The sequence below is a fragment of the Puma concolor genome, chromosome A1, assembly GCF_028749965.1.
Source record: "Puma concolor isolate L17-30 chromosome A1, mPumCon1.1.hap2, whole genome shotgun sequence".
Classification (NCBI taxonomy): domain Eukaryota; kingdom Metazoa; phylum Chordata; class Mammalia; order Carnivora; family Felidae; genus Puma; species Puma concolor.
In genome coordinates this window covers 658573-685703 of record NC_141667.1, presented here as the reverse complement: position 1 = coordinate 685703, position 27131 = coordinate 658573, and the positions used below count along the sequence as shown (strand labels likewise).

Below are 27131 nucleotides of genomic sequence, written 5' to 3'. Positions count from 1 at the left end.
CCGCACCCTGCACACCTGCCCCAGCGGCCTGGGTGTGTGCCGTGCGCTCACAGACACACAGGCCGGGTCTGGAAGCACTCACCCAGGTCTCTGGAAAGGGGACCCCGCTGAGGCTTTGGTCTCCTTAGTTCTCCGGGGTCTGTAGTGCAGGACTCGGTCTGCGCTCAGGGCACTCGGGCCGCTTCTTTGAGCCCCGCTGGGGTGAGTGTGGAGAATGGCATTCAGTGGAATACGGTCGCTTGTGTTCCGTTTACTGTTTTGTTCATCTTTGTTTCTGCTTTTTCTTTCTCCAAGTGTGAGACACGGGTGTGGTTTCAGAGGCCACGCGAGGAGGCTGGCTGGTGAGAGCACAGGGTTAAGGTCCGGAAGAAGCTGTGGGGTGCAGACCTCGGACCGGCTGGGGCGAATGGTGGGTTGTGGAGGTGGGAGGGCCGGGTCTGCCCGCTCGGGCTCCAGGTGCCGTGGGCGGGGACCCCTCCGGGTCTGCCTGGGCTGAGGGATTCTCTGCTGTGCCCAGTGTGGTGGCCCACCATCGCTGCCCCTCATCACCTTGAGCCGCCACGGGGACAGACTGGTGGACACCTCCCACCCCTGAGTGTCTGGGGAGGATGGTGACCCTCCTGTCCTTTGGGGATTCTGTCAGAAAGTTGGACCGTGGTGGGGTCACCCCACAGGGCCTGCTGTGAGTCTCACTCGGTGCCCTGGGGTCTGAGAAAGCTGGTTTTGGAGACTTTCCTGGGGTCCTTGCTCTGGGGAGCCTTCCTGCATGGCGGGTCGTAGGTCAGGACACCAGATGGTGTGGCAGGAGGCGTGCGGCCTGCTTGGGGCTTGGGGCTTATTCCTGAGCAGAAGGCTGCCCCCGAGTCCTCTCCCCGGACCCCGGCAGGTAGTGCCACCACTGCCTGGCATCCCAGCACCCGCGGGTGAGCGCCACATGCCCTTCCCGGGGGCTAAAACCCTGTGGTAGACACATTCTGTTCTGTGCTTTTCTCCTGACGTCCGTGGGTGCTGTTCTGTGTGCCCAGGATCTTAAACTTGGGCAGACCTTCATCGTGGGCTGAGCTGTCTTGAAAACCACGTGCCCGCCGATGGGCTATGCGGTCGCCGAGCAGTCTTTTTATTCTAACTTTTTGTAAGAACACTGCGGGTCTTGGTCTGGGGCCATCTGGTTATCGCAGGGTTTGCAGACGTGGCTGTGCCCGCCTGGACCCGCCCCTGCGAGCCACACTCCCAGGATGCGGTGAAGTCGGGGCGTCGCTTTGCCCTGAACACATTACTCGTGAGGTTGATGGGTTTCACGTGGGTTGGGCGTATACGCTCTTCTTGAAGCCTGTTGGGACCCTGGAGAAATAGGTGGGGGGCGGGAGCCATCTCTCACTTACTGGTCGAGGGCCTGGCTGTGACCCCGCCTGCATGGAGGTCGCCCTTGTCCTTCCTTTCTGATGCCATCCATGGCACAGGGTGGCGGCCGTGCCGAGTGTAGGCTCTTGGCAGAGGGTTGGGGGATGCAGGGTCCGGGGAGCACCGTGCCTGTGGGCGGAGCACCAGGTGGCAGGGCCATGACGCCGGCTTCAGGAGCAGATGGTCAGGGGTCGCCAGCCGCTGTGCAGCGGGGAAGTTGCTCCTTTGGCACCTGCTCCTTCTGCAGACCCTGTGGGCAGCCGTCTGGCACCAGGAGACACTGCCGCGGCCTGTGTGCGGGCGGCTGAGCACCTCCAGCCTTGTGGGTGGAGCTGAGGCACCCTGGCCTGCCCTGGGCCTTTGTGTGGGCACCGAGACCACAAGGTGCAAGCTCCCCCAAGGCACGCAGACCGTCTCCCCGTGGTCAGCCTGCTGCCTGGGAAACGGGACTGTCCTGTCCTGTTGGGGGGGGGTCCTGGATGCAGTGTATGGCCCCCCTTCCCCGGCATGCAGCTTGGGTCTTGCTGAGTCAGTGGGGGCTGCACTTGACTCGTTGGAGTGGGGTCCTGCCTGGGGGGCGGGTGTGTGTGTGCGCGCGCGTGTGTGCACATGCGTGGGGGGGTTGGGGGGCAGGGTCCTGCCTAGGGGGTGGGGCCATGTGCCAGTGCGTGTGTGCAGGGCGGGGGGAGCCAAGGGTCCTGGAGTCTCACAGGTCCTCCCCCAGGCCTTTGGCGGAGGGGCTGGGCCCGCACGGGTCTGCAGTGGCCCCCACCTCCTTCCAGCTGCTCCTAAAACTGACCTGGGTGTTTTCCCCACCAGGAGATGGAAACTCGAGAGAAAACAGCCCGTTTATTAACCATGTGGATGTGGAACCGGAGAACTGCTTTGAAGGGAAGAACATGGCACTTTTTGAGGTGACTCATGCTTCCTGCTTTTTTTTTTTTTTAATTTTTTTTTTAACGTTTTTTATTTATTTTTGGGACAGAGAGAGACAGAGCATGAACGGGGGAGGGGCAGAGAGAGAGGGAGACACAGAATCGGAAACAGGCTCCAGGCTCCGAGCCATCAGCCCAGAGCCCGACGCGGGGCTCGAACTCACGGACCGCGAGATCGCGAGATCCCGCGAGATCGCGAGATCGTGACCTGGCTGAAGCCGGACGCTCAACCGACTGCGCCACCCAGGCGCCCCGACTCATGCTTCCTTCTACACAAAGTGCGAGGGCCGAGGCTTCACTCGGTCACATGACAGGGCCGGGGCTCCGAGACCCCACGGTCTAGTGAGGGGCTGGGGGTCGGGCGGAGGGCTGGCCTCCTGATTGGGCACTGTGCATGGGGGGAGCCCCACACCCCGGCTCTGTGGCCTGGAGCCCCGACCTCTGCTCCTGACCCCAACTGGGGACCCTGGTGTGCAGGCGTCCGGGACGTCGAGGGCCCGCATCAGCCCTGTGTGCCCCGGGTGTGGGGCTGGACACCGCGGGGAGCCCTGCTGGCCGCTGCTCCCGTGGGTTGAGGATCCGGGTAACTAACCCACAGCTCGGCCCCAAACAGGAGGAAATGGACAGCAATCCCATGGTGTCCTCGTTGCTCAACAAGCTGGCCAACTACACCAACCTGAGCCAGGGCGTGGTGGAGCACGAGGAGGACGAGGACAGCAAGAGGCGAGAGGTCAAGGTGAGCCCCCATCCTTCCCCCTGTCCCCTCTCCCCCGTCCCATCTCTTCCCTTATCCCTGGGACACTCCCTGAGTCCCAGCAAAACATTGGTTTTGTCTCTCGTCCGCACGAGGTTAGGTTAGGGCAGACGAGGGCTTTTTCCGACCTCCCACGGTGATTATTCCCCCGGCTCTTGGCCCTGCCAGTACTGCCCACAGGTGCTGTGTTTCAGGGATTATGAAGCAGGGCGGCGGCCAGGCCAGCAGGACGAAGGTGGCCTGGGGCCTGGGCACCTGGTCTCCCCTCGAGGGGTTGAGCATTTTCTGCAGGATTCCTGCAGCTGGCTGTGGCAGCCTGGGGGCTCCCTGGCCGCCTCTCCTTCCTCTGCGCACTCTGTCCAGGGCGCCAGCTCTGCGTGCACGGAGTCCCTCCCGCATCCTGTGTCCAGCCTGACCTCGGCTGTCAGGAAGTCCGGCCACAGAAGGCACCTCTTACTGTAAACCAGCAGAACGGATTCTCCCGTTCCCTTGACGCTTGGGCGTGTTTGCTCTGTGTTTGCGAAGTGCCACCTGCTTAGTCTGGAGTGAGGGACGTGGGGTGTGAGGACTGCCTTGCCCAGCCCTGGCCCGGCCGCCCTCCTGGGGGCAGGGAGCAGTGTCCTGAAGGACGCTCCCCAGTCCTCGGGAGCCCATGGTGGCCCTGGTCGCAGGTTATACCATGGATGCTGTGGGCCAGGTGCCATGCTGACAGATGCTCTGGGGTTTCCCATGTACCCCGGGCACTGCCTGTGGCCTCACAGGCTCTTCTCTGGTCCAGACTTTGGGAACCGCGGGCATCTTCTGTGCAGTCAGCACCCATCGGTGCCTGTCCCTCTGTGTGTGTGCTGGGGCTTCTGTGATGTCCACTGCCTTCGGAACAGGTGCTTTGCCGTGGTGGGCCCGGGTGTGCCGGCCCCTGCTGGCTCCCCCCGCTGTCCCCAGGCTGCCCAGCTCAGCCCAGCGTGTCCTAGCCTCCCCTGCACGGAAGTGCAGCCCAGACCCCTCAGCATGGTTTCTGTTGGGACGTAATCTAAGTGTCCAGCCTGGTGAACCTGCACAGCACGTGGCTTGGACCTGTGGCCAGGTTAGGACCTGGGACAACCTGCCCGTGGGGCAGGTCAGCTGTCTGTCCTCTGTCCCCTGGAGATACTGGGGCAGCTGCTGCAGGCTGGATTTCGGTCACAGGAGGGATCCAGCCACCCTGGGACCCTCAGCACAACCATCGTCACCAGGTGGACATATTCTGGGTGGCACGAATCAGCCGCCCCACTTAGGGCTGACCAGGTCCTCTGGGGATGGGGGCTTCCCTTACTGTCCCCTGTGACCAACCAAGCACAGGAGCTCATCCCCAGATGTCCACCTACCCCCCGGCCCCGCCCAGTGAGGGCTCTGGACCTCCCGGCCGGCCGGGCTGGTCCACCAAAGCCGCCTGTAGGAGCGAACTGCAGGTTCTTCCAGGGTGACTCGGGTCTTGCCCGACGCCAGGTGCAGAACAGCAGTGGACACCCTGCGTCAGCTGGGGATGGCTGCGTGGCACTTACCTGTGAACGAGACGCCGCCCCCTGCCTGGCACCACCCTCCCTTGGCCAGTGCGTTCCCAGTTTACACAACTGGAAAGTCCCTGAGTTGCTCTCGCCTGCCCCGTGGCCACTCGAGGGGGCACACAGAAGCCAGGCACCCCATGGGCGGGCAGGCCCAGGCCCTGCGTTAGAGGGAGCTGAGCGTCCCAGACGTGAAGACGCCCACGCGCTCGGGGGTGCCCTCAGAGGGTTTTCCCCAGGGTTGTGGGGTCCCATGGGGCTCTGTGGCCCTGCCCCGTCCAGGCTCGTGGGGGCAGGCGTTCCTGCGTGGAGACCAGCCCTTTGGTCCTGAGAGTTTACCTGCCTCCTTGAATGTGGGTGCAGCCTGCTGCCCTCGGGGAGCCCGTCCCTGGGCCGCGAGCCAGCAGAGCTGCCTCCAGCCCCTCAATTGCAGCCTGTTCTCTTTCACAGGAAGTGATTTCAAAGCAAATCTTCCCCAGTTTTTTTGTTTGTTTTTTTTAATTCACCTGAACTTGAGAGGTTTTTCCCTTGAACGTCATCTCACCTCTCCAGACAGCCCTGTACCACCTGACCGTGGTGTCATGTCAGCTGTCAGACAGGACGGGCTGGGCCCCTGGCGTCTGCCCTGCCGACGTGCTGAACTTCTGTCCCGGGGCCCCCGGGGCAGGGCCGTGCAGCTGGAGCGTGTGGCCCCCACGGCTTCTCTCCCTGTCCTTCTGTCCTGGGGCTCCTGGGTCAGGGCCATGCAGCTGGAGCGTGTGGCCCCCGCAGCTTCTCTCCCTGTCCTTCTGTCCCGGGGCTCCCGGGGCAGGGCCGTGCAGCTGGAGCGTGTGGCACCCGTGGCTTCTCTCCCTGTCTGTCCTTCTGTCCCGGGGCCCCCGGGGCAGGGCCGTGCAGCTGGAGCGTGTGGCCCCCGTGGCTTTTCCCCCTGTCCTTCTGTCCCGGGGCCCCCGGGGCAGGGCCGTGCAGCTGGATGCCTGCAGGTGAGGGTCCAGCCTCCCTGGAACCGGAACTGCTGTGCTCGCTTCCAGAGCCCGCGCATGGGCACCTTCATCGGCGTCTACCTGCCCTGCCTCCAGAACATCCTCGGCGTGATCCTCTTTCTGCGCCTGACGTGGATCGTGGGGGCGGCTGGCGTCCTAGAGTCCTTCCTCATCGTGTCCATGTGCTGTACCTGCGTGAGTGACTGCAGGTCCCCAGGCGGGTGGCGTCTGGAGGTCAGGGACCCATCCGTGTGGGTGGCCGGGGGCTCTCCAGGGCGCTGTGCCCAAGGGAAGTCGAGTCTTGTGGTCCCGGTGGGCCGGGACCAGGCTGGTGACGGGCCAGAGGGACTCCTGTACCTGCGTCTGTGAAAGGATGCTGGGGCGCACATCCTGGTGGCCGAGGGCTTTTGAGGGGCGCTGTCAGCACTCATGAGGGTGCTGTGTTTTGCCGAGGTCCCTTTCCGGTTTTGAAGCCCCTGGGCTCCCTGTTCGAAGGAAGAGCCCACGCCAGTGACTTGCTCAGCCCCAGACCCCGGTTCCCCAGACCCGCCTCGCCCTCACGTCTCCTCTGCACAACTACACCAGGCCTCCTTCCCACTGCTCGTGGGTCTGCCGTGGCCTCTGTGTCCTGGGCACCTGCTCCAAGAGCCACAGCCTTTCCTGCCTTGCTCTCACTGTGGGGACCGTAACTGGCTGTTCTGATCCCCCGGTGTCACCTGGAGCCCTCTGGCTAAAATTCAGACAACACAACAGCGAGAGTCCCTTGACCTGGCCCCCTGGGGACCTGCCTGTGTCCCCTACAGCTTTGTGGGCTGTGGTGTGGCTGCCTGAACTGTGTCCCCTTCCTTCTGTGACACTGCTTTTACTGGAGGAACCTGGAGGTTATCTGGAGTAATTGCCACAGAAACTTACAAACCAGGAATAAGAGAAGAGGCTTCTTTAAGTAGCAAATGTGCCCAGCAGGACACTTAGCCACACCCCACGGCAGGTGGACACTCGGGCAGGAGCCAGCCTTTCACTCCAGGTGGGGTCCTGCATTGGGTGTTTCTGATGGCCTGTAGGAGCCCAGCTTTGGGGGTTGGGTGGGAGATGATGAGGAACATTCCGGAGCTTTCCAGAGCCCATGTGGCTGGTTGCTCACCAGTTCCTTTGTGATTGGGCCGGTGCGGCTCCCGGCGTGTTCTCTCTTTTGAGAGGATCTCCTGTGTCTTTGCAGACGATGCTGACTGCCATCTCCATGAGTGCCATCGCCACCAACGGTGTGGTCCCAGGTAAGGGTGCCGGGCAGGCTGAGCGGAGGGCCGTCCTCCTCACTTGGTATCGCAGCCCACCGATGCACCGAGAGCTGGTGTCCTGGTGTCCCCCAGGGGCACCAAGGTGGGGATCCTGTGCACACTTGTCTCCTAGCACCTGGCCTGGCGCCCGAGCCTGCTGTGAAATCGGGCTTCTCTGGGTAGGAACCCAAGGGAATACTTCCCCGGTACTTTGTGAAATCTCACCTTTGTCCACTGGTTGGAGGTGCTGGCGTTTTACGAGTTGATTCTTGCCTTTGGTTCTGGAGTTAATTTCCCCCAGACCCTTATCCTCTTTCTAAACCGAGTCATTTCTGCGGCTAAACTGAAGCACCACAGCAGGCAGTCCCTGCCTCAGGCACCCTCTGACCGGTGTCAGCGGCCGGGATGCTGGAGGACCTGCCGGGGCTCCGGTCTGGTGGGGGACCTGGCTTGGCCTGGGAGCCTTGGAGTCACGGCTACTTGTAGTGACCGTCCCCGGGACAGGTGACAGTTGGGCAGTGAGCTCCAGGCGAGGAGGGCAGGGAGGGACCGTGTGTTCCATCTCCAGGTCTTGGGGAGGCTGCCCCCGGCCCGGAGCCGCCCTGGCCCAGCGGGCAGCAGCCGTGTAGGCGGCGTAGACCCAGGTGGCTGTGCTCCCCGCCCGTCGGGGGCTGGGAGGGGCCTGGTGTGGGATCCAGGGTCAGCTAAGGCGTCGGCCGTGCTCTGGTGCAAGACGGTGCCCACACGGCCCCAGGTGTCCTCAGCCTTTTTGGGGCAGAGTGCACAGAATTGAGGCGTTGGGTTCACCTTCAGCACAGTAAGTGGTGCGACCCTAAGCTGTTTCCTCCTCTGGTTCTCAGCTGGCGGCTCCTACTACATGATCTCGAGGTCCCTGGGGCCTGAGTTTGGAGGGGCTGTGGGCCTCTGCTTCTATCTGGGCACGACCTTCGCCGGGGCCATGTATATCCTGGGGACCATTGAGATTTTTTTGGTAAGTGCTTTGGTTTGGGCTGGTTTTCCAGAGCCTGAGGAGCCTGTCCCGAGGCGCACGGGGCCCCTCAACCGGCCCCTCACCGTGTCGCTCTGACACCGCCTCCTTGGGCCCTCGAAGGCTGACTGTGTCCGTCTCCTCAGAGCCCACGCAGCTGTGACCCAGTGTCCGTTGGCCGCCCGGCGGGTGGGCCCCAGCGTTCTTGTCCAGCGGATGTGCTTGCTGGGCCGCAGGCCTGAGCCCAGGGTGGGCCCGGGGGCCGGAGCCCAGGGTGGGTGGGGGGGGGGGGGGCCTGAGCCCAGGGTGGGTTTGGGGACCTGGCCTTCAGGGCCGTGGCCGCTGGAGGAGGCAGGGCTCCCAGAAGAGAGCTCCTTGGCCACGAGTCGGTCATTTCTGCTGCCCGCGCTTGGTTCATGTTGCACGTGCCCAGTAGGGCCTCCCAGATGGTATCATCACTCTCAGGTGGTTGGGCCGCGGGTGCCACCCGAGGGCCAGCCTCCACGACACCAACCCCAGGCGGCATTCCTATGAGTCTTTCTTCTCTGCTCTCGGGTCTTGATGGCAGCACCCAGGGGCCCACCGTGAATGGGTTCTGGTGGGCTGGGAGCCCGCAGAGGGGGAGGGAGCCCAGCACCGGGTCCTGCAGACAAAGATGGCCTCCCCCGGGGGGCCATCTTCCAGCGGGGGGTGGTCGGTGGCCCTCCTCGACCCCCTCCCTCTGTCCCCCACAGACCTACATCTCCCCCAGTGCGGCCATCATCCAGGCGGAGACTGTGGGCGACGAGGCCGTGGCCATGCTGCATAACATGCGCGTGTACGGGACGTGCACGCTGGTGCTGATGGCCATGGTGGTCTTCGTGGGCGTCAAGTACGTCAACAAGCTGGCCCTGGTGTTCCTGGCCTGCGTGGTGCTGTCCATCCTTGCCATCTATGCCGGCGTCATCAAGACCGCCTTCGACCCGCCGGACATCCCGTGAGTCCCGCGCCTGCGAATCTGCAGCCCCTCTCGTCAGCCTGGTCTGTGCCCGTGGCCGCGTGGTCGGGATCGGGAATGAGCCGTCAGGACTCTTGTGCGCCTCTGCCACCTGCGAGGACGGGACGGGTCTGGCAGAGGTCGGGGTGCGCAGGGTACTGGTGGCCCTGAGGACGGTCAGGCCCTGAGCTCCTGGGGTGGCCTGTCCTCGGTGCCCTCTGTGCGCGGCTCCGCTCGACCTCCCAGAAGCCCCCGAGTGGGTTCCTTTCTCGTCCCTCCTCCGGATGCGGATGCCGGGTCCCAGGGAAGTGGCCCAAGGTCACAGAGCGAGTGACAAGCTGTAGAATGTCCGGTGCTTGGGCCGGCCGGATGGGCCCAGCGCCCACAGGGCTGATCTGGGAGGGGCCTGGCGGGGTGGGTGGCTGCTGGTGTCGAGCCCCCCGGCCCCTCCACGTGGAGGGAGCTGCCTGTGTCAGATGCCCCAGGACGGGCCATGAGTCCGCAGCACACTGTGAGGAGCCCAGGACCCCGAAGCGTGGTCTCGAGGGGCTGCTGTGTCCACACCCGTCCCTCCCAGCTCACGCAGCGTTCCCATCACGCAAAGTGGAGCGTCAGAAGTGATTTAGCGGCCCCTGGCCCCGGTCGCCCAAGAAAAGCAGTAGTGGTTTCAGAAGAGGCCCCCACGACTCCTCATGCCCGACCACCCGCTCTAGGGTCTGTCTGCTGGGGAACCGCACCTTGTCGAGACGCGGCTTTGACGTCTGCGCCAAGGTCCACACCGTCAACAACAGTACGATGCCCACGGCGCTCTGGGGCCTCTTCTGCAACAGCTCCATGCCCAACGCCACCTGTGACGAGTACTTTGCCCAGAACAATGTCACGGAGATCCAGGGCATCCCTGGCGTGGCCAGCGGTGTCCTCCTGGGTGAGTCCCCCCAATCCCCGCACTCCAGGCGGGCGGGGCCGCGCCTCCCCTCCCCCACAGCCCACCAAAGCCAGTGGGGTCAGTAGACCCTGTGTATCTAGGAGTTAGCCTCTAGGTGCCCAGGAACTTTCCAGGTTCACTGGAGACTCACAGGGCTTTTCCGTTTCTGTTCTGTCTTCTGGGAAGACACACTTCACATCTTCCTGTGAAGTTGGAGCCCATGGGAACTTGGGAACCCTTTACCGCCAGCCACGTCTGCTGGGGCCTCCCTGAGTCAGGAGCCCATGCAGCAGGTTCCGGAATCTTGTTACTGGTCTGTTGTCGCCCACAGATAACCTGTGGAGCTCGTATGCAGACAAGGGGGCGTTTGTGGAGAGGAAGGGCACACCGTCGGTGCCTGTGCCCGAGGAGAACAGAGCCAGCGGCCTGCCCTACGTCCTCACTGACATCATGACCTACTTCACCATGCTGGTCGGGATCTACTTCCCCTCTGTGACCGGTGAGGCCCCCCCCCCACCGCGCACACGTGCCCTGGTCCCCTCACTCTCCATTTGGCCCCAGAAACAAGCCTCAGGATCTCTGCTCCTGTGTGCTGTGGTTGGGGTGCAGGAAGGGGCTTTGTCCCAAGCTCTCCCGAGAGGCCGTTGTCACTCAAAGGAACCGTGACCATGGCGGCCAGGAGTGGACACGCTTTCTTCCACACCGGTGCCTCCTCCCCTGCACGTGTGCACGCGCACTTCCTGCCGGGACACCCCTCGGCGGCCGCGTGTGCAACGGGAGCCTGCCCCACCCTGGCCTGGCCCTGGCTCCCTGGGCCGCCCGCCGCCGATGCTGTGTCTGCCCGTGTGGCTCTTGCCAGGAGCCACTCGCAGCTCTGCTCCTGCTCCGGGAGCCCGGTCCGCGTGGCTGCCTTGCCAGGCTTCACCTCCGCACCCTCTGCAGCCACGCCGTCTGGGGACTAGGGGCTGGGGGGCTGCTGAGCGATTCTCTCTGGTCCCACCCTCCCTGTTCGTCGGGGCCAAGGGCCTGGTGTGGTAAGCTGCGTGTTCTTCCTGTGGGCTTCTGTAGGTATCATGGCGGGCTCGAACAGGTCTGGGGACCTCAGGGATGCCCAGAAGTCCATCCCCACTGGGACCGTTTTGGCCATCGTGACGACGTCTTTCATCTGTATCCTTGAGAGGGCTGAGTTCGGGGGTGGCCCTGATGCTCTGTCTGCCGCTCAGTCCCCAGCCACTGGGGTGGGCTTCCCAGGCCCTGGCAAGTTCTGGCCATCATCGCCCCGAGGTGGAGCTGGGCAGGCCTCTGACACTGACCTTCACGGCTGGTTCTGGCGCAAGTCCTTGTCCGTAAACCACATGTACCACCACGTCATCCCACGTAACGTGTCGCTAACATGTAGCCGCTCCCTGCTGAGTGAGCCAGGGTGACCTGCCCTGTCCCTGTGGCGGTCACATTACAGGCCCTGTGCAGCCTGACTCACCTGGTAGATGGGGCGGCGAGGAAGGTCCCCTGAGAGCCGCCAGGATGGTGTAGGTGGGGTCAGGGTCAGTCAGGTCCACCTGCAACCAGGGCCCTTTGGCCCGTGCGTTTGGCCCACCTCTTCCTTGACGTGAGATGCAGACCTGTCCTGCATCGTGCTCTTTGGGGCCTGCATTGAAGGAGTGATCTTACGAGATAAGTACGTTTTCACTTGCAGTTTCTAGAAGCTTCCGTGTGTTTTTTCTAGATGATCGTAGCGTTGACCTGGATTTCAGGCTTCGAGTGGTAGAGCAGGAGACCCCGTGGCCCCTTCGTGGGGATTCTGTTTGGCCTGGTGTGTCCACCCTCTCCTGCTCCAGCCTGGAGCTGGGGAACCACAGGGTAGCCTCTGACCCCGAGAGAGTGTGAGGGGGCCTGTGCGGTCCCCGAGCGTGACCCGCGGCGATGCTGCTCTTACACGAGTGACTGTGGCTTCCCTGCTCCCGAGAAAGGACACCGAGGGTGGGAGTGGCCTTGTTCCTGCTGAGAAGGTGTCTGAAAGCCCACCTGCCCCTGCCCCGCAGGTTTGGGGAGGCCCTGCAGGGGAAGCTGGTCATCGGCATGCTGGCCTGGCCGTCCCCCTGGGTCATCGTCATCGGCTCCTTCTTCTCCACTTGCGGTGCTGGTCTGCAGAGCCTCACGGGCGCACCACGCCTGCTGCAGGCCATTGCCCGCGACGGCATCGTCCCCTTTCTGCAGGTGAGCTGGGAGGCCGTCCTGCGAGCGTGTCCTCGAGGGTCCCTGAGGGTCTGCCCGCAGGGCACGACCTTCACTGGCCCGCACTGTGGGCCCTGGGGACCCCTGCCAGCCTGGTGGCTCCCCGCAGATGGTCACTGTGCTGTGGGAACAGTGAAGAGCATCCACCTCCTGCCGGGGCTGGGGACGGAGGGCAGTGTCTGTCCCGAGCAGGGCCGGGGGGGGGGGATCTCTCCGGGAGGGGCATCTATTCTGTGGGGTGTCTGTCCTGCAGGGAAGCGTCCTCCACTTGGGACGGAAGCTTTCTGGAACGAACTTGACGGTTTCACGTCTCAGTGTCCTGGGGCCACCCTACCACATGCCATGGGCTGGGGGCTCAGACGACACGAGCTGATTTGCTCACACTCTGGAGGCCGAAAGCCCGAGATGCAGGCACGGGCAGGGCTGGTTTCTTCCGAGGTCTCCCTCTTTGGCGCGTGGACGCTGTCTTCTTCGAGGCCTCACGTGGCTTCCCTGTGCCTGTGTCTTCATCACTTCTTGCAAGGACACCAGCCGGGATTGGGGCTGCCCCCGTGGCCTCGGTTCCTGTAAAGCTCACAACCTGCAGACATAGTCACCTCCTGGGGGGGGGGGGGGGGGGGCTGTCGATGTTGGATGTTTGTCCTGATCCCGGCTGGAGAGGGTCCGGGACGAGTGGTAAAAGTCTGCTTCTGCCTCCGTCCGATATCTGAGATCCTCTGGAGCTGCACCTGAGACCCTGGGCTTCTCATCAGGATGACAGGTGTGCCCGTGGCCGGTCAGCAGCCCACCTGCCCTTCCCCTGCAGGTGTTCGGTCACGGGAAGGCCAACGGGGAGCCCACGTGGGCCCTGCTGCTCACAGCCCTCATCTGTGAGACCGGCATCCTGATCGCCTCCCTGGACAGTGTGGCCCCCATCCTCTCCATGTGAGCGGCTGTGGGTACGGCGGGAGGCATGTGGGGACAGGCTGTGGAGAGGTGGCTGCCGCTTGTCACCTGTGCGTCCCTGCTCAGGGGACAAGGGACGTGTATGGTCACGGGGACGGAGGGGGCGGGGAGACCCCTGTGGGGGGGGGGTGGATAATGCTGCAGCCGAGGGGTCTTCCTGGGAGCAGGGGGCCCAGGTGCCTGCAGAACGGGAGCTGCCGTGGGACCCGCCCCCGCTCCTCTGGTGCTACGTTTGTGCCCCAGGTTTTTCCTCATGTGCTACATGTTCGTGAACCTGGCCTGTGCCGTGCAGACCTTGCTGCGTACCCCCAACTGGCGCCCGCGATTCAAGTACTACCACTGGTGAGCATTGGAGCCCGCGGGCGGCCGCTGCCCGGGCCACGCAGGCGTCTCGTGGCATGTGGCCCCCGCTGGGGGTGTGGCCTCAGTCTCCCTGGGCCCAGAGCATTTGACCGCGGGCTGCTCGGTCCTCCTGCTGCCAGTGCGCATGGCTGGCGTGCCTGGGGGACCTCGAGAAGCCGGCTGTGCCCTGTGCCCTGGGGGCGGGGTGGGCGTCCGGTGGGTGGGGCCAGGACCGTCTCAGCCCCCCCGGAGAGGGGTCAGTGGCAGGGACCGATCTCAGGGCATCATTGCTGCTTTCTCACGGTGGCTGGATGAGGTCTTTGTGGGGAACCCGTGAGGTTTTGGGGTTCGGCCGTGGGCAGGCACGTGAGCTGCGTGTCCCCCGCAGGGCGCTGTCCTTCCTGGGCATGAGCCTGTGTCTTGCCCTGATGTTCATCTGCTCCTGGTACTACGCCCTGTTTGCGATGCTCATCGCCGGCTGCATCTACAAGTACATCGAATACCGAGGGTAAGCCGCTGCAGGGCCTGGCCCCGGGGCACAGGCGGGACCCAGCTGTCACAGTCACACACCTTCGTCACAGCAGCTGGAGAGTGACGCGTTTTTTACGGCGTGGTTTTTGAGAACGTTGAAGTCCATCCAATGACAGCACTGACGTGTTGGCGGATTTCAAACTTTCCGGAAAGTACCCCGCGTCCCACAGCGCCTGGTCCATCCCTGGGGCGTTTCCCTTGGGCGCCTGGCCCCCTCTGGGGAGGGTGCTCTGGGCCGGGGTCCCTGCTGCTGCCCCCCCAGCTCTTTCCAGGGTGGTTTAGCTGGAGTGTCAGGGGCCGTGACCACTTGCACTGGGGAGGCCAGGCCCACTGAGCCGGCTGTGCTCCTCAGCGTCCGCTCCACACACACAGCCGTGTTCCCGACTCCCACGTCCCGCCCTCGGTGGAGACCCCATGGTGGCTCCTCGGGGAGGTTGCCCCTGGGGGCCTGAGGCCCTGGACCCCTTCCCTTGGCACTCAGTGCTGCCCTTCCGTCACAGGGCCGAGAAGGAGTGGGGTGACGGCATCAGGGGTCTGTCGCTAAACGCTGCCCGGTTCGCCCTGCTGCGTGTGGAGCACGGCCCCCCCCACACCAAGAACTGGAGGTGAGCGCCCCAGCTTGCCCTGAGTTGGCCTCCTGCCCTCTGAACCCCCGAAGCGCCGTCTCTAACAGCACACTTCGGAGAAGGAAAGTTGCTGCCTCTCTTTGGGGAGCGATTGTCTCAGAAGCTTCTAGCACCTTCCCTCAGTCCGCAGTGGTTGGCCGTGGCGCGATCAGCATGTCTCTGGGCACTAGGCCGGACCTGGGTGGCGTGGTGGGTGGGGAAGGGGGCGAGCTGACCTCGCTGGGGTCCTGCCGAGGACGGAGGGCAAGCGTGTGGGCGTCTCCCTGCCGCTGGGGGGGTGGAGAAGGCCGTGCCTGGGGAACAGCGGTTTTACCCGCACGGAGAGCCCCTCGGCCCCTGGGCACGCGCACCCGCGCACCTGGCGGGGGCGCGGGGTGACGGCTGTCTCCCCCCGCAGGCCGCAGGTGCTGGTGATGCTGAGCCTGGATGAGGAGCAGTGTGTAAAGCACCCCCGACTGCTGTCCCTCACCACCCAGCTCAAGGCCGGCAAGGGCCTGACCATCGTGGGCTCCGTGCTGGAGGGCACCTACCTGGACAAGCACTCGGAGGCCCAGCGGGCCGAGGAGGTGGGCAGCGTGGGCGGAGGGCGGGCGGAGGGGCCGGGTGGCCCTGAAGCGCGGTGTGGGGCAGGCCCATGTTTCCTGCGTGGGCTGGGCCGGAAGGTCCGAGCTTGGGTCCGTGCGTCCCGTGGGGCTGTCTGGTTTCAAGGACCGGGGCTTCGGGGTTTGGACGGAGCCGGACGGAAGCTGCTGCAGGGACCTGCTGTGGGCGGGGCCTCGTGCTGGAGGGGCTGCCCGCCCGGGGCTCAGGCCTAGGGGCGCGACCTCGACACGTGTGGAAATGTAGGCGTGCGGGTGTTTCCAGACAGAAACGCTTCCGTGTCCGTGACTAGAGCAGGAGGCACGGGAGCACCAGGTGTTCCCAGGCAGCCTCGCTCTTGTCCCCTGTCTTCCCTTCCTCACGGGTGGAGTGTCCCCCCCCCCCCCCCCCCCGGTCCGGGCAGATGGCGTATCCTTGTGTCCGGGAGCAGCCACGCTGCTGCCGTGGGCCTGAACCGGGGCTGCACCCAGAGGCTCATTCGGATTCAGAGCGGGGGTGGGGCCGCAGGACGGTGGCCTCCTACCTGGACAGTTAGCCCCGCGCGCGCAGCGGTCCGCAGGTGCAGCTGGTTCAGGGAAGGCAGCAGACGCGCTGGGTGCTTGTCCCTCCCTCTGGGGCGCCAGGCCCCCCTCAGCGGGACCTCAGCTCAAGGGCTCAGGTGTGGCAGTGGCTGGCTGCAAACCGGTTTCGGCGGCGTCCTCCTTGCGACGCTCACACTGCCCGTTTCTGGCCGGGGCTTTGCTCTCCGGATCCCCTCCTGCTCGTGGCGACGGGAGCGCTTGCCCTGACCCGAGGCGTGGCGGGAGAGGCCCTGGCGTTGACTCCTGACATAGCTCGGGTGCCACGCGTTCTGTGGCGCAGCTCTCGCCGGGTGGGGTGTCTCTGGCGAACCGAGGGGGAGGTGGGCGAGAGAGGTGGGCGTCCGCGAGCCAGGGCCCAGGACGGTTCGGGTGTGGCTGGGTTCACGGTCTCTGCCCCTTTCTAGACTCCGCTGCTACCATTTAACACACAAGGTTCTGTTCTTTGCTAACTAAGTCCTACAGAAAGCATTGGCGCACGCTTACGTCCTAAGAGTTCAGTTTTGTGTTCTGGAAGAGCGTGTGTTTATGATGGTCTCGTGGTATCTTGTGGAAGCGGGGGACTCCTGTTCTGAGACCCCTCTGTTCTTGTGCGTTGAGGGGCTTCTGACGTTCCTGTGACAGAAGCGTGGGGGGTGAGTGGTCCATAGACAGGTTTGGTTCCTCGGTGGGGCTCGTGCAGTCAGAGCCTCCCTAGTGGCATGGACGCCACGGGTCTGGGCCAGGTTCTGGTTTCCTGGTCTGCCTGGCAGTCTGCCTGCCGTCGGATGGCTCCGTGTGCCGGTGGCTCGGCCCCGTTATTGCCCTGGTGGCACGACTGGGTTTCGCTGCAGATGTACGGCAGCTGTGGGGCTGAGGGTCACGGTGTCCCCGAGGGGGGGCCGCCGTCTGAGGGGCTGGCGAACAGGGAGCTGTGTCTCAGGAAGAGGGCCCGGGGGCCCCGCGGTGCCCAGACTCCTCCTGCTCTGGTCATCTCCTGCCCTACCCTGTGCCAGGAGGCCTGGTTGGTCGCGCTGGGGCTCGCGCGCCGGCTGGGAGGCCGGGAAGGGTGAGGCCCTGCTGCTCCCCGCAGCGACAATGCCGCCGGGTCTGGCCGTGACCGTGTGGTTGGCCCCTCACAGTCCCCCCGCGTATCTCCCCAGAACATCCGGGCTCTGATGAGCGCGGAGAAGACCAAGGGTTTCTGCCAGCTGGTGGTGTCCTCCAACCTGCGCGATGGCATGTCCCACCTGATCCAGTCGGCTGGCCTGGGGGGCATGAAGCACAACACGGTGCTCATGGCCTGGCCCGAGTCCTGGAAGAGGGAGGACAACACCTTCTCCTGGAAGAACTTCGTCGGTGGGTCCTGGGCCCCCTCCGCGAGGCTCCCGGAGGCCCCGGCTGTGCGCCCTGTGGGAGAGTGACCCCCCCCCCCCCACCCTTGGGAGAGCCTCACTGCCCTGTGTGCGCTAGCTCCGCCCCTGCAGGTCCCCCGGAGGCCCCTCCAGCCGCGTCCAGGGCAGCGAGGGCTGCTGTCCTCCTGTGCTCCAGGCGGGGGCTTCGCAGGGGTTGCGGCCTCACCACTCCTGCCACGGTGCTGGCGACCCACCGCTGTCTCTCCGCAGAGACCGTCAGAGACACCACGACGGCGCAGCAGGCCCTGCTGGTGGCCAAGAACGTGGACCTGTTTCCGCAAAACCAGGAGCGCTTCAGCGACGGGGATATCGACGTGTGGTGGGTCGTGCACGACGGGGGCCTGCTCATGCTGCTGCCTTTCCTGCTGCGGCAGCACAAGGTGTGCCGGGGTCCTGCGACGGGGGTAGGGGGACAGGGTCCCGTGATGGGGGGTCCTGAGATGGGGGCGGGGGTTTTGGGGTCCTGCGACGGGGGTAGGGGGACAGGGTCCCGTGATGGGGGGTCCTGAGATGGGGGCGGGGGTTTTGGGGTCCTGCGACGGGGGTAGGGGGACAGGGTCCCGTGATGGGGGGTCCTGAGAAGGGGGCGGGGGTTTGGGGTCCTGTGATGGGCACGGGGGCTCAGGGTCCCGTGATGGGGGGTCCTGAGATGGGGCGGGGGCTTGGGGTCCCGTGATGGGGGGGTCCTGAGATGGGGGCGGGGGTTTTGGGGTCCTGCGACGGGGGTAGGGGGACAGGGTCCCGTGATGGGGGGTCCTGAGATGGGGCGGGGGCTTGGGGTCCCGTGATGGGGGGGTCCTGAGATGGGGGCGGGGGTTTTGGGGTCCTGCGACGGGGGTAGGGGGACAGGGTCCCGTGATGGGGGGTCCTGAGATGGGGCGGGGGCTTGGGGTCCCGTGATGGGGGGGTCCTGAGATGGGGGCGGGGGTTTTGGGGTCCTGCGACGGGGGTAGGGGGACAGGGTCCCGTGATGGGGGGGGTCCTGAGATGGGGCGGGGGCTTGGGGTCCCGTGATGGGGGGGTCCTGAGATGGGGGCGGGGGTTTTGGGGTCCTGCGACGGGGGTAGGGGGACAGGGTCCCGTGATGGGGGGTCCTGAGATGGGGCGGGGGCTTGGGGTCCTGTGATGGGGGGGTCCTGAGATGTGGGAGGGGGTTTGGGGTCCCGTGATGGGCACGGGGGCTCAGGGTCCCGTGATGGGGGTCCTGTGATGGGGGTGGGGGTTTTGGGGTCCTGCGATGGGGGGTCCTGAGATGGGGGCGGGGGCTCGGGGTCCTGTGATGGGGGGGGTCCTGAGATGGGGGAGGGGGTTTGGGGTCCTGTGATGGGCACGGGGCCTCAGGGGCCCGTGAATGGGGGGGTCCTGAGATGGGGGCGGAGGTTTTGGGGTCCTGCTATATGGGCACGGGGGCTCAGGGTCCTGTGATGGGGGTGGGGGTTTTGGGGTCCTGTGTGATGGGGGGGTCCTGAGATGGGGGCAGGAGCTTGGGGTCCTGCGATGGGCATGTGGGCTCAGGGGCCCGTGATGGGGGGATCCTGAGATGGGGGTGGGGATTTTGGGGTCCCATGATGGGGGGTGGGGTCCTGCTTTGCGGGCACGGGGACTCAGGGTCCTGTGATGGGGGATCCTGAGATGGGGGTGGGGGTTTGGGGTCCTGTGATGGGCACGGGCTCAGGGTCCCATGATGGGGGGTCCTGAGATGGGGGCGGGGGTCTTGGGGTCCTGAGATGGGGGCGGGGGGTTGGGGTCCTGCGATGGGGGGTCCTGAGATGGGGCGGGGGCTTGGGGTCCTGTGATGGGCACGGGGCCTCACGGTCTTGTGATGGGGGGGTCCTGAGGTGGGGGCGGGGATTTTGGGGTCCTGCGATGGGGGGTCCTGAGATGGGGGCAGGAGCTTGGGGTCCTGCGATGAGCACATGGGCTCAGGGTCCCGTGATGGGGGGGTCCTGTGATGGGGGCGGGGGCTCAGGGGCCCGTGATGTGGGTTCCTAGATGGGGGCGGGGGTGTTGGGGTTCTGAGATGGGGGCGGGAGCTTGGGGTCGTGTGATGGGCACGGCGGCTCAGGATCCTGTGATGGGGGGGTCCCGTGATGGGGGATGGAGTCCTGCTGTGCAGGCACGGGGGCTCAGGGTCCTGTGATGGGGGGTCCTGAGATGAGGGCGGGGGTTTTGGGGTCCTCAGATAGGGGCGGGAGCTTGGGGTCCTGTGATGGGCACGGGGGCTCAGGGTCCTGAGATGGGGGGTTCCTGAGTAGGGCACAGGGGCTCAGGGTCCCGTGATGGGGGCGGGGATATCTGTATCACACGGGGCAGGCGGAGGGGCTCCCTGGGCCAAGTGCAGGTGCAGAAGCCAGTCCCCCCCCCCCCAACCCCCGCCTACCAGGTGTGGAGAAAATGCCGGATGCGCATCTTCACGGTGGCCCAGGTGGACGACAACAGCATCCAGATGAAGAAGGACCTTCAGGTGTTCCTGTATCACCTCCGGATCAGCGCCCAGGTGGAGGTGGTGGAGATGGTGAGGCGTGCGGACTGCCGGCGGTTCTGGGTTCAGGGGTCCCCGCCCACCTGTCACAGCCGTGGGCTGGCCGGCGCTCGGCTCCCGGGCTCGACCTGATGGTCGTGCCCACGCGTTCCGTGTTGTGCAGACCGCCGCTCCAGTGTTCTCTCGGGGCTGGACTGGGCCTGTGAGTTTAGGGGTTTATGGTCAGGGGACCCTAGAAGTGACGCACCCTTCTGGGCATGTCTCATAAGTCGGACGTGACACCCAGCCTGTCACAGGTCGTGAGCCTGGGGTCCAGGCCCCCGTGTTCCCATCTCCAGGCTCTTGGGTGGGAGCAGGTCCCCGGGGCCGTGGGAGCACCGGCGGCCTCTCCCCAGGCAGCGTGCCCCCAGCAGGCTCTCGGGAGCGGTGGACAGGGCTCAGGCCCTGAGGGGGCAGAGGAGGTGGTGTGTGCCCGACACGGACCCCGCCCGGGGCCGGTGGGAGGACCCGGCGTCGCCCACCAAGCGTCATGCCAGGGCTGGGGAAGATCCCGACCCCACGGTCAGCGGGAGAGCTCCGGACTCACCCTGCGTGGCCGCCGGCTCTCCCGGCACAGGAATGGCTCCTGTTGGCTGTGGTTGCAACTTCGTGTGGGGCGTGGCATGCGCTTGGCGTGGGTTCCGTCAGGGTCCACGCTGCATGTCCGTGAGCAGATGTGCGTTCAGCTGTGGCGGTTGTCCCCCCCCGCCACGTGGTCACAGCATGGTCACGCCCCTGCAGGCGTGCCCGTGTGGAACTCACACGCCTGGGGCACCTGTTCACTTCCGTGCCTGGGGGCTCCCTAGGTCGAAAACGACATCTCGGCGTTCACGTACGAGAAGACGTTGATGATGGAGCAGAGATCCCAGATGCTGAAGCAGATGCAGCTCTCCAAGACCGAGCGGGAGAGAGAGGTGCGCGTGCGGGTGCCCGCTGCGCCCAGCCGGCCTGTGCCCCGCGTTCTCGCCTGGCCAGCAGGACCGATCTTGGCGGTCTCTGGAGCCGTGCGCCCCCAAGCCGGGTCTTCTGAATGGGCGGTGGCACGATTCTGCCTCCGCCTCCTCTCCCTACCCGCTCCGGGTGTGAGGGCACGCGCCCTCCCAGGCCCCGGCGGCCCCCGTCCACATACGCGGGTGTGCTCAGAACCGGCGCCTGCCGTGTCGAGTGCAGAGACTTCTGGGTACAAATGTCCCCTTGTCCTGGGCTTTTCTCCGTGGCCCTCAGAACCAGGGCAGGAAGCAGAGGAGGAAGAGGAGACGAGTTTGGTCTGGAAGCTGGGGGTGGGGTGGCATTGGGTCCCCTGCAGGGAGGGCTGGTCCCGGGGTCCCGACCTTTCTTCCCGGGAGAGTTTTGGAGACCTTCCTGTTCGTGTGCCCTGATTCCCTGCCAGGCCCAGCTCATCCACGACAGGAATACCGCATCCCATTCAGTGGTGGCCACCAGGACCCAAGCCCCACCCACACCGGACAAAGTGCAGATGACCTGGACCAAGGAGAAGCTGGCCGCCGAGAAGTTTAAGAACAAGGAGCCAGGCGCGTCCGGGTTCAAAGACCTCTTCAGCCTGAAGCCGTGAGTGTGGCCCGCGGGCTCCCGGGTGGCAGGTCCTGGCTGTCACAGAGCTGGGGCTGGGCAGGCCCGAGGGCCACAGTCTGTTCTCGGGGCCTGTTTGCCAGATCTGGGATCCCAGCAGTCAGGGGTCAGTGCCAGCTGTGACCCCGCTGATTGTGCAGGCTACCTGCCGGGGCCTGGGTGCTGCCTGTGGCGTTGGGCCGAGAGCCCCAGGGTGGGCGCAGGTGCAGGTGGGGGGTGCCGGGTGGCGTGGCTGTGCCGGGAGGCCCCCCGCCCCGGGGTTTTCAGTGAGGACCAAAGCCCCAGGGCCTTGTGTTGTGGGGAAGGGCATGGGGGTCAGACCCTGTTGTGGAGAAGGACCAGGTAAGCCGGGGAAGGGCAGCTGGGCTGTGCCCGCGGTTGTTTAAACGTGTTCATTGTGCACACTCTTGAAGTAACCTGTTCTTGTGTTTTCTCCTCCTTGTAGAGAATGGGGAAGTCTGTAAGTGCTCTCCTGCTGTTTAGGATGCTTCTTAGCCTGTCTTCTCGCATGCTGGGCACACACTGCTTGTGAACCGTGCACATGTCCACGTGTGTGTGTGCGTGCCCAGCCCTGGGTGTGTGCATGTGCGTGCACGGCCCTGCATGTATGTGTGCGCGAATGGCCCTAAGCATGTGTGTGTGTGCACGGTCCTGTGTGTGTGTGTGTGTAAGCATCGCCCCGAGTGTGTGCATGCACAGCCCTGAATGTGTGTGTGTGTGGCCCCGAGTGTGTGTCTGCACATGCACGGCCCTGCGTGTGTGTGCATGTGTGCACATGACCCCAAGCGTGTGTGTATGCACACGGCCCTGTGTGTGCGCGCGTGTGTGTGCACGGTCCTAAGTGTGTGCGTACACAGCTCTGTGTGTGTGTGCACGTACAGCCCCCAGTGTGTGTGCATGCACGGCCCTGAGTGTGCATGTGCTCGCACGCAGGAGTCTGCCTGCTGCCGCTGTGGCTTTCAGTGGTTTTCTACTTAACTCGCTCCCCTCTGTGCAGAGTGGCTCAGGGCACACGGCTGAATCCCTTCTCTGATGCTGTGAGGGCTGAGATGGGGGGAGGGGGCTCGTCCTGAGCTGCCTCTGGAGCAGAGAGAAGCGGATGCTTTGGTAGCTCTTAGAGAATCTGTCCACACCCTGGGGCTGAGCGTTCGGTCTCTGCAGGCGACCGTACGTCGTCCTACTCTGCGGCCCTGGGTACCGTTCACCCCAGGAAGCTGCTGGCCTTGGTGTGAAGAGGGGTGTGGGCAGATCCTATGTGTGCTCCGGTGCTGGGGGGCAGCTGGACGGGCAGGAGGGGGACCCGCCCTGAGGTCGCTGCGCGTACCCCTGCCCCCCACGCCTGCGGTGTGTCCCCTGCGGTGGTGGCCACCCGGGGGGTATCCGTAGTGCAGCGCTAGAGGCCGGGGGGCCCCGGAACCCTGTGCATCACACTGAGGACACGGGCGGGTGTCAGTCTATTGAGGGAGCAAAGCTGTAGATGTGTCTGGGAATCGTGGGGAAGAGCAGGGACACGGGGACTCTGGCGTCTACTTTTCTGTGAACTTCAAAGCGCTCCCCAGATAAGGTCTGTCAAAACCCAGACACGGACATGCAGGACTAACTAGGGTTTCTCCCCTAAGATGCTGTGAAGAACATGGGCCTGCAGATCCTGTCCCCAGGAGGGCATGAGGCTGAGGTGGGGAGGTCAGCCCGCAGGGGGCACGGGGCTGACAATCGTGGTGTCCCCAGGGGTGGTCGTACCTCTGTTGTGCCTGTTGTCCTGGCCGTGTGCCCACCAGGAGCCGAGGGACCAGAGCCCTGACTTTGCTACGGCACCGCCCCCCCCCCCCCCCCCCACTCTCCTGCGCTGGGCTCAGAGCGCTTACGGCAACGTTCTGTACATTGTGGACTCATGGCCCACTGTCGGGAACAAACACAGCTTTCCGTTGGCTTCCTGTCCCTCTCCGCGCCTCTTTGACCTCCACGAGGCACGTCGCCCTGGAGCCGAGGGCCCTTCCAGCCAGACCCAAACCCCTGATTTTAAGATTATATGTGTTTTCAAAACTTTTAGCCGTAGGAGACCCTCTAATGTCACACACACTCATTTCTGGAGTTGCTGTCGTCCCCAAACACTGGTGATTGTGGTCTGTTCAGGCAGTAATGCGTGGTTCTTGTAACAGAGTGTCCCTGGTTGTGGCCCGGACAGATCCCCAGCCTGTAATTTTATCAGGCGAAACTGCAGAGAAAGAAGGGGGCCCGGCTCCCTGCCTTCCTTCTGGGAATCAGGGGTTGCGATAGCATTTATTCAGCTGCAGGGCTGAGCTTTTGAAAGGTGCATCCTGGACGCCACTCCTGTGGGCCTTGCACTGACCCTGGTGTGGGGGGACCTCTGTCCCTGTTGTCTGGGGCACGGCGACCTGCTCCCAGAAGGGCTGCCCGCGGATTCCGTCCTGCAGGAGACCCGGGCTCAGGGGACATGCGTGTCAAGGAGGCAGGCAGCTCTCCCAGGCAGTGTCTCCCAAGTGCCTCCCGGGACACGGTTCGGGGTGGGGGTGGTGCCCCACACAGCCACCTGACGCATGTGGTGGCCGAGAAAGAGGTCCTGCAGCTACTCGAGCTCCAGGGAGTGCCGGTGGGCAGGCGGCTGCCAGGGACTCTCCCCAGGGGGTCATCAGAGCCCAGCGGGCGCCCTGCCCGCGCTGTGGATCCCGCAGACCCGGGTGGCTGGCAGGGACGGGGTGCGGGGCCTTCTTGCTGAGCATTGGAAGCTCTCGCCCTTCCGCCATCGGCCAGGAGCGCTGGGTTGAGAACGGGGTGGACCCTGGCGGTGGCCTCGTTCTTGCCCAGAATCTCCAGGCCTGGAGCCGCACGGCACGTGCGAGGCTCCTGGGACCCCAGCCGGGTCAGGACGAGGGAGATGCTGCCGTGTGCACCCCGTTGGGCGTGCTAACCTCAAGGCCACGTGTGAGCAGGGCTAGGCCGTGGCGTTGGGGCCTGCCCCGGGGGAGCTTAGAGCAGTGGGTGTGTGAGTGCCTTTCGTGCCTGGTGGTGAGCTGTCCCCGGCCCCCCGGGGGACACTGCACGCAGATGTAGAAGCTTGGCAGCTTGGTGACACCCGGTCTAGAACGTTCGGGAACCAGAGCCTTCTCGTGCTGAGTGGTCGTCCCCGGCCCGTGCCCGCCAGCCTCGCACAGGGTCACCTCCCCTGTGGGTTCTCTGGGGAGTTGACGCCGTTTGAGTCTGATTTGATTTTGCCCGGGACCGAGATGGGCAGACGGGGCTCGGGCCGGCACGGCCATGGGCGTCAAGTGGCCATCTCCCCGCAGGAACCAGTCCAACGTCCGGCGGATGCACACGGCCGTGAAGCTTAATGGTGTCGTCCTCAGCAGGTCCCGGGGGGCTCAGCTGGTCCTGCTAAACATGCCAGGACCCCCCAAAAACCGGCAGGGGGACGAGAACTGTATCCTTTCCGTGTGCCGCCTGTGGGGCGGGGTGAAGGCAGTGCCCGCGGGGACGTGTCTGGCTTCGCTGCCCTTGCTCACGGGATCCCAGGGGCTGGGGTCGGAGCGGGGGCCAGCCTGGTCTGAGTGCCAGGAAAGCAGGGTCTGGGGGGCAGTTCCCAGCGAATGGCTCCTGGTTGGTGTTGGGGCGTTGGCAAAGGTGAGGGAACCGTACACGTGCCGAGGGTCCTCGGCGGAGGCCCTCGGTGAGGAACACGGGACCCCCAGGAATTAGTACCACGAGCAGCGACCTGGGACCCTGCCCGGTGCTGGCTCTGCTCCCGGGCGTCTTCTTAGCACGTGGGGGCAGCGTGTTCCCTCCGTTGTGGATGAGCCGAGCGGCCGCACAGATGGTTCCCCCGAGTCCTCCCCAGTAGGCGGGCCTGCCGCCCCTCCTGGCTGGGTGGAGGTCCCAGGTCGGCTCCACCCCGAGCTGGGCTCGCGGCCTTTGACCGTGTGCCCCTGTCCTATGACAGGGTCTCTGGGGTGCGGCCCCTCCCCCCACCCCGGCAGTGGGGACAGGGAGGCTGGAGGGGTCGCTGGCAGCTGTCAGAGGCTGCAGGACTTGTGCTGACCAGACCGGGACTTGCGGGCCTGTGTGGGTCCTCGGGGGACTTGCCCGGCTGCGCCCAGAGCCCCAGGGTGGGGGGTGGGGGGCGGGGGGCGGGGGTCTCCTCAGGTCCCATCGGGCCGGCTGCAGGAGCGGGCTGACCCCCGAGTGCCCTCCGCCCTGCACCTGGCCAAGGCCTGCACTGGGCTTCGTTGGTGCCACCAGCCACGCTGCGGGGCCCCCTCTCCCACACACCCACCTCCCTCTCCCGGGGACTGCCGGCGGTGCCCCCAGCTGTGTCCTTAACTCCGGCGCCCAGACATGGAGTTCCTGGAGGTCCTGACCGAAGGACTCAACAGGGTCCTCCTGGTCAGGGGCGGCGGCCGGGAGGTGGTCACTATCTACTCCTGACACGCCGGGCGGGCTGGGAAGTGTGCCCCGTGTGGCTTCATATACAAGTTTCCAGAATGGCCCCACAGCACTCCTCTCCGGGCCAGGAGCCAGCACGCAGCTGCCGAGGTTTCCTCGTTTGGAGGGGAGACGTCGATGCTCGAGGGGACCTGGGACGCAGCCCTCCGTCTCCTGACCTCCACACTCGGGCTGTGGGCTCCAGACGTGGTTTCCTTGGCCTGAGCTACCTGGTTTCATGGTTAAGTTTTAGTTCTGCCCCATCCAAGACGCTCACGGGAAACCTCGCTCGGACAGAAGGTCACCCTCGGGCCACGAAGCATCTGTTCAGGAAGGTGGCCGAGGGCCTTGGGTCCTTGGTCAGCCTCCTCAGCACCTGTCCCTGTAATGTCCCTGTTCGTGTTCCTGTAAGTGAAGTCCGAGAAGAGCCGTCCACGCCTACGCCCCAGGCTCAGCCGGGTGGCCTCACTCGCGAGCCCGCCCAGTGTGGGCACATCTGCCCAGCCTGGGCGTGTCTAGAAAGGGAACCCCGGGGGGCGTGGGGTGGTCATCTCGGTGGGCATTCCGGTGGGCTCCAGGCTGGCTTTGCGGCCAGGATGGCAGCGGGGTCCCGCGTGGGCACATGGCGCGGGAGTGGTAACTGCTGAGGATTCACCACGTGTTTACCCACCTACACGTGCCCGCCTGTGGACCCGGGTCTCGCCAGGCTCCCAGGAAGGGGCTGGGCTGCAGCTGGGCGAGGTCCTGGGGCGGCGGTGGCGTGTCCCCTCCCACCGGCATGGAGGGGACAGTGGCGGCGGTGCGTGGGGGCTCCGTGGGCTGCCTTCCGATGGTCTGTAGACTTCGTGCTTTACCCTGGTGTCTGTGCTCTAGGTCCCGAATGTGCCACCGTGGGCTGTTGCCCTGACCTGGGCCTGCTGTCTGTATGGCTTATTTATTTAAGCCCCTGGGGAGTTTAAGTGATAATTAAGGTGCCCGTGAAGAGATTGTTTCTGCGAACAGCCCCAAAGGGCCGGGTCCCTGGCTTTCTCTGGCTTCCTTGTACATCCTGGGAGGTCAGCCAAGTCCACGGATCTGAAGTCTGGCACAGGCTGAGTGTGTGCGTCCAGACGTCTCCGAGGCGCAGCTGGGCGGCACAGAGGGTCCGCATCACATCAGAGTGACCGCTGGCCAGAGCGTGTGCCAAACCACGGCAGCCGGGCTCGGGGCGTCCACACTCTTGCCCGCCGTGGGTCTGCACCGAGTCAGGTGTCGGGTGGGGGGCGTGCCCAGGGCCCCTTTGCCCAGAGGGCACCTGTGAAGCCACAGCGGTGCTCACACTGGCTGAGGAAGAGCCACCGCGTAGCAGGACCGCCCCTGTGACCCTTAACCCTTGTTCACGCGGCGGCGATGTTCGCGGCACACTGCGGGTGAGGGTTCAACTGCGCCCACACACCCTTTTCTGCACTGAACTTCGTGGAACCCTAACTGCAGCCACTCTAAGTTGGTTCCGTGTCTCTTTTATAGCTTCCTTTGTATGATTTTGTTGGTAGAAGAATAAATTGTATAAACCCGA

At 64.9% G+C, this 27131-nt stretch overlaps 1 protein-coding gene across 5 annotated transcripts in view; it reads left to right on the top strand.

Moving 5' to 3' along the window:
• The window catches only part of SLC12A7 (solute carrier family 12 member 7), a 69488-nt gene extending 42357 nt beyond the window's left edge, over positions 1-27131 (top strand). For 3 of the 5 annotated variants that reach the window (XM_086675216.1, XM_086675233.1, XM_086675245.1), the window contains exons 2-25: positions 2221-2315; positions 2950-3072; positions 5663-5809; positions 6831-6885; positions 7749-7879; positions 8611-8852; positions 9566-9777; positions 10109-10276; positions 10846-10944; positions 11398-11455; positions 11820-11994; positions 12818-12936; positions 13201-13299; positions 13688-13807; positions 14331-14435; positions 14854-15022; positions 16777-16972; positions 17239-17408; positions 19412-19543; positions 20356-20463; positions 20940-21118; positions 21585-21599; positions 24445-24578; positions 25488-27131. In XM_086675216.1, the coding sequence (XP_086531342.1) occupies positions 2221-2315; positions 2950-3072; positions 5663-5809; positions 6831-6885; positions 7749-7879; positions 8611-8852; positions 9566-9777; positions 10109-10276; positions 10846-10944; positions 11398-11455; positions 11820-11994; positions 12818-12936; positions 13201-13299; positions 13688-13807; positions 14331-14435; positions 14854-15022; positions 16777-16972; positions 17239-17408; positions 19412-19543; positions 20356-20463; positions 20940-21118; positions 21585-21599; positions 24445-24578; positions 25488-25579 (3143 nt within the window). In that variant the 3' untranslated portion in view covers positions 25580-27131. The remainder of the gene's footprint in view (positions 1-2220; positions 2316-2949; positions 3073-5662; positions 5810-6830; positions 6886-7748; positions 7880-8610; positions 8853-9565; positions 9778-10108; positions 10277-10845; positions 10945-11397; positions 11456-11819; positions 11995-12817; positions 12937-13200; positions 13300-13687; positions 13808-14330; positions 14436-14853; positions 15023-16776; positions 16973-17238; positions 17409-19411; positions 19544-20355; positions 20464-20939; positions 21119-21584; positions 21600-24444; positions 24579-25487) is intronic. The other 2 variants (XM_086675223.1, XM_086675238.1) reach the window with 1 other exon arrangement.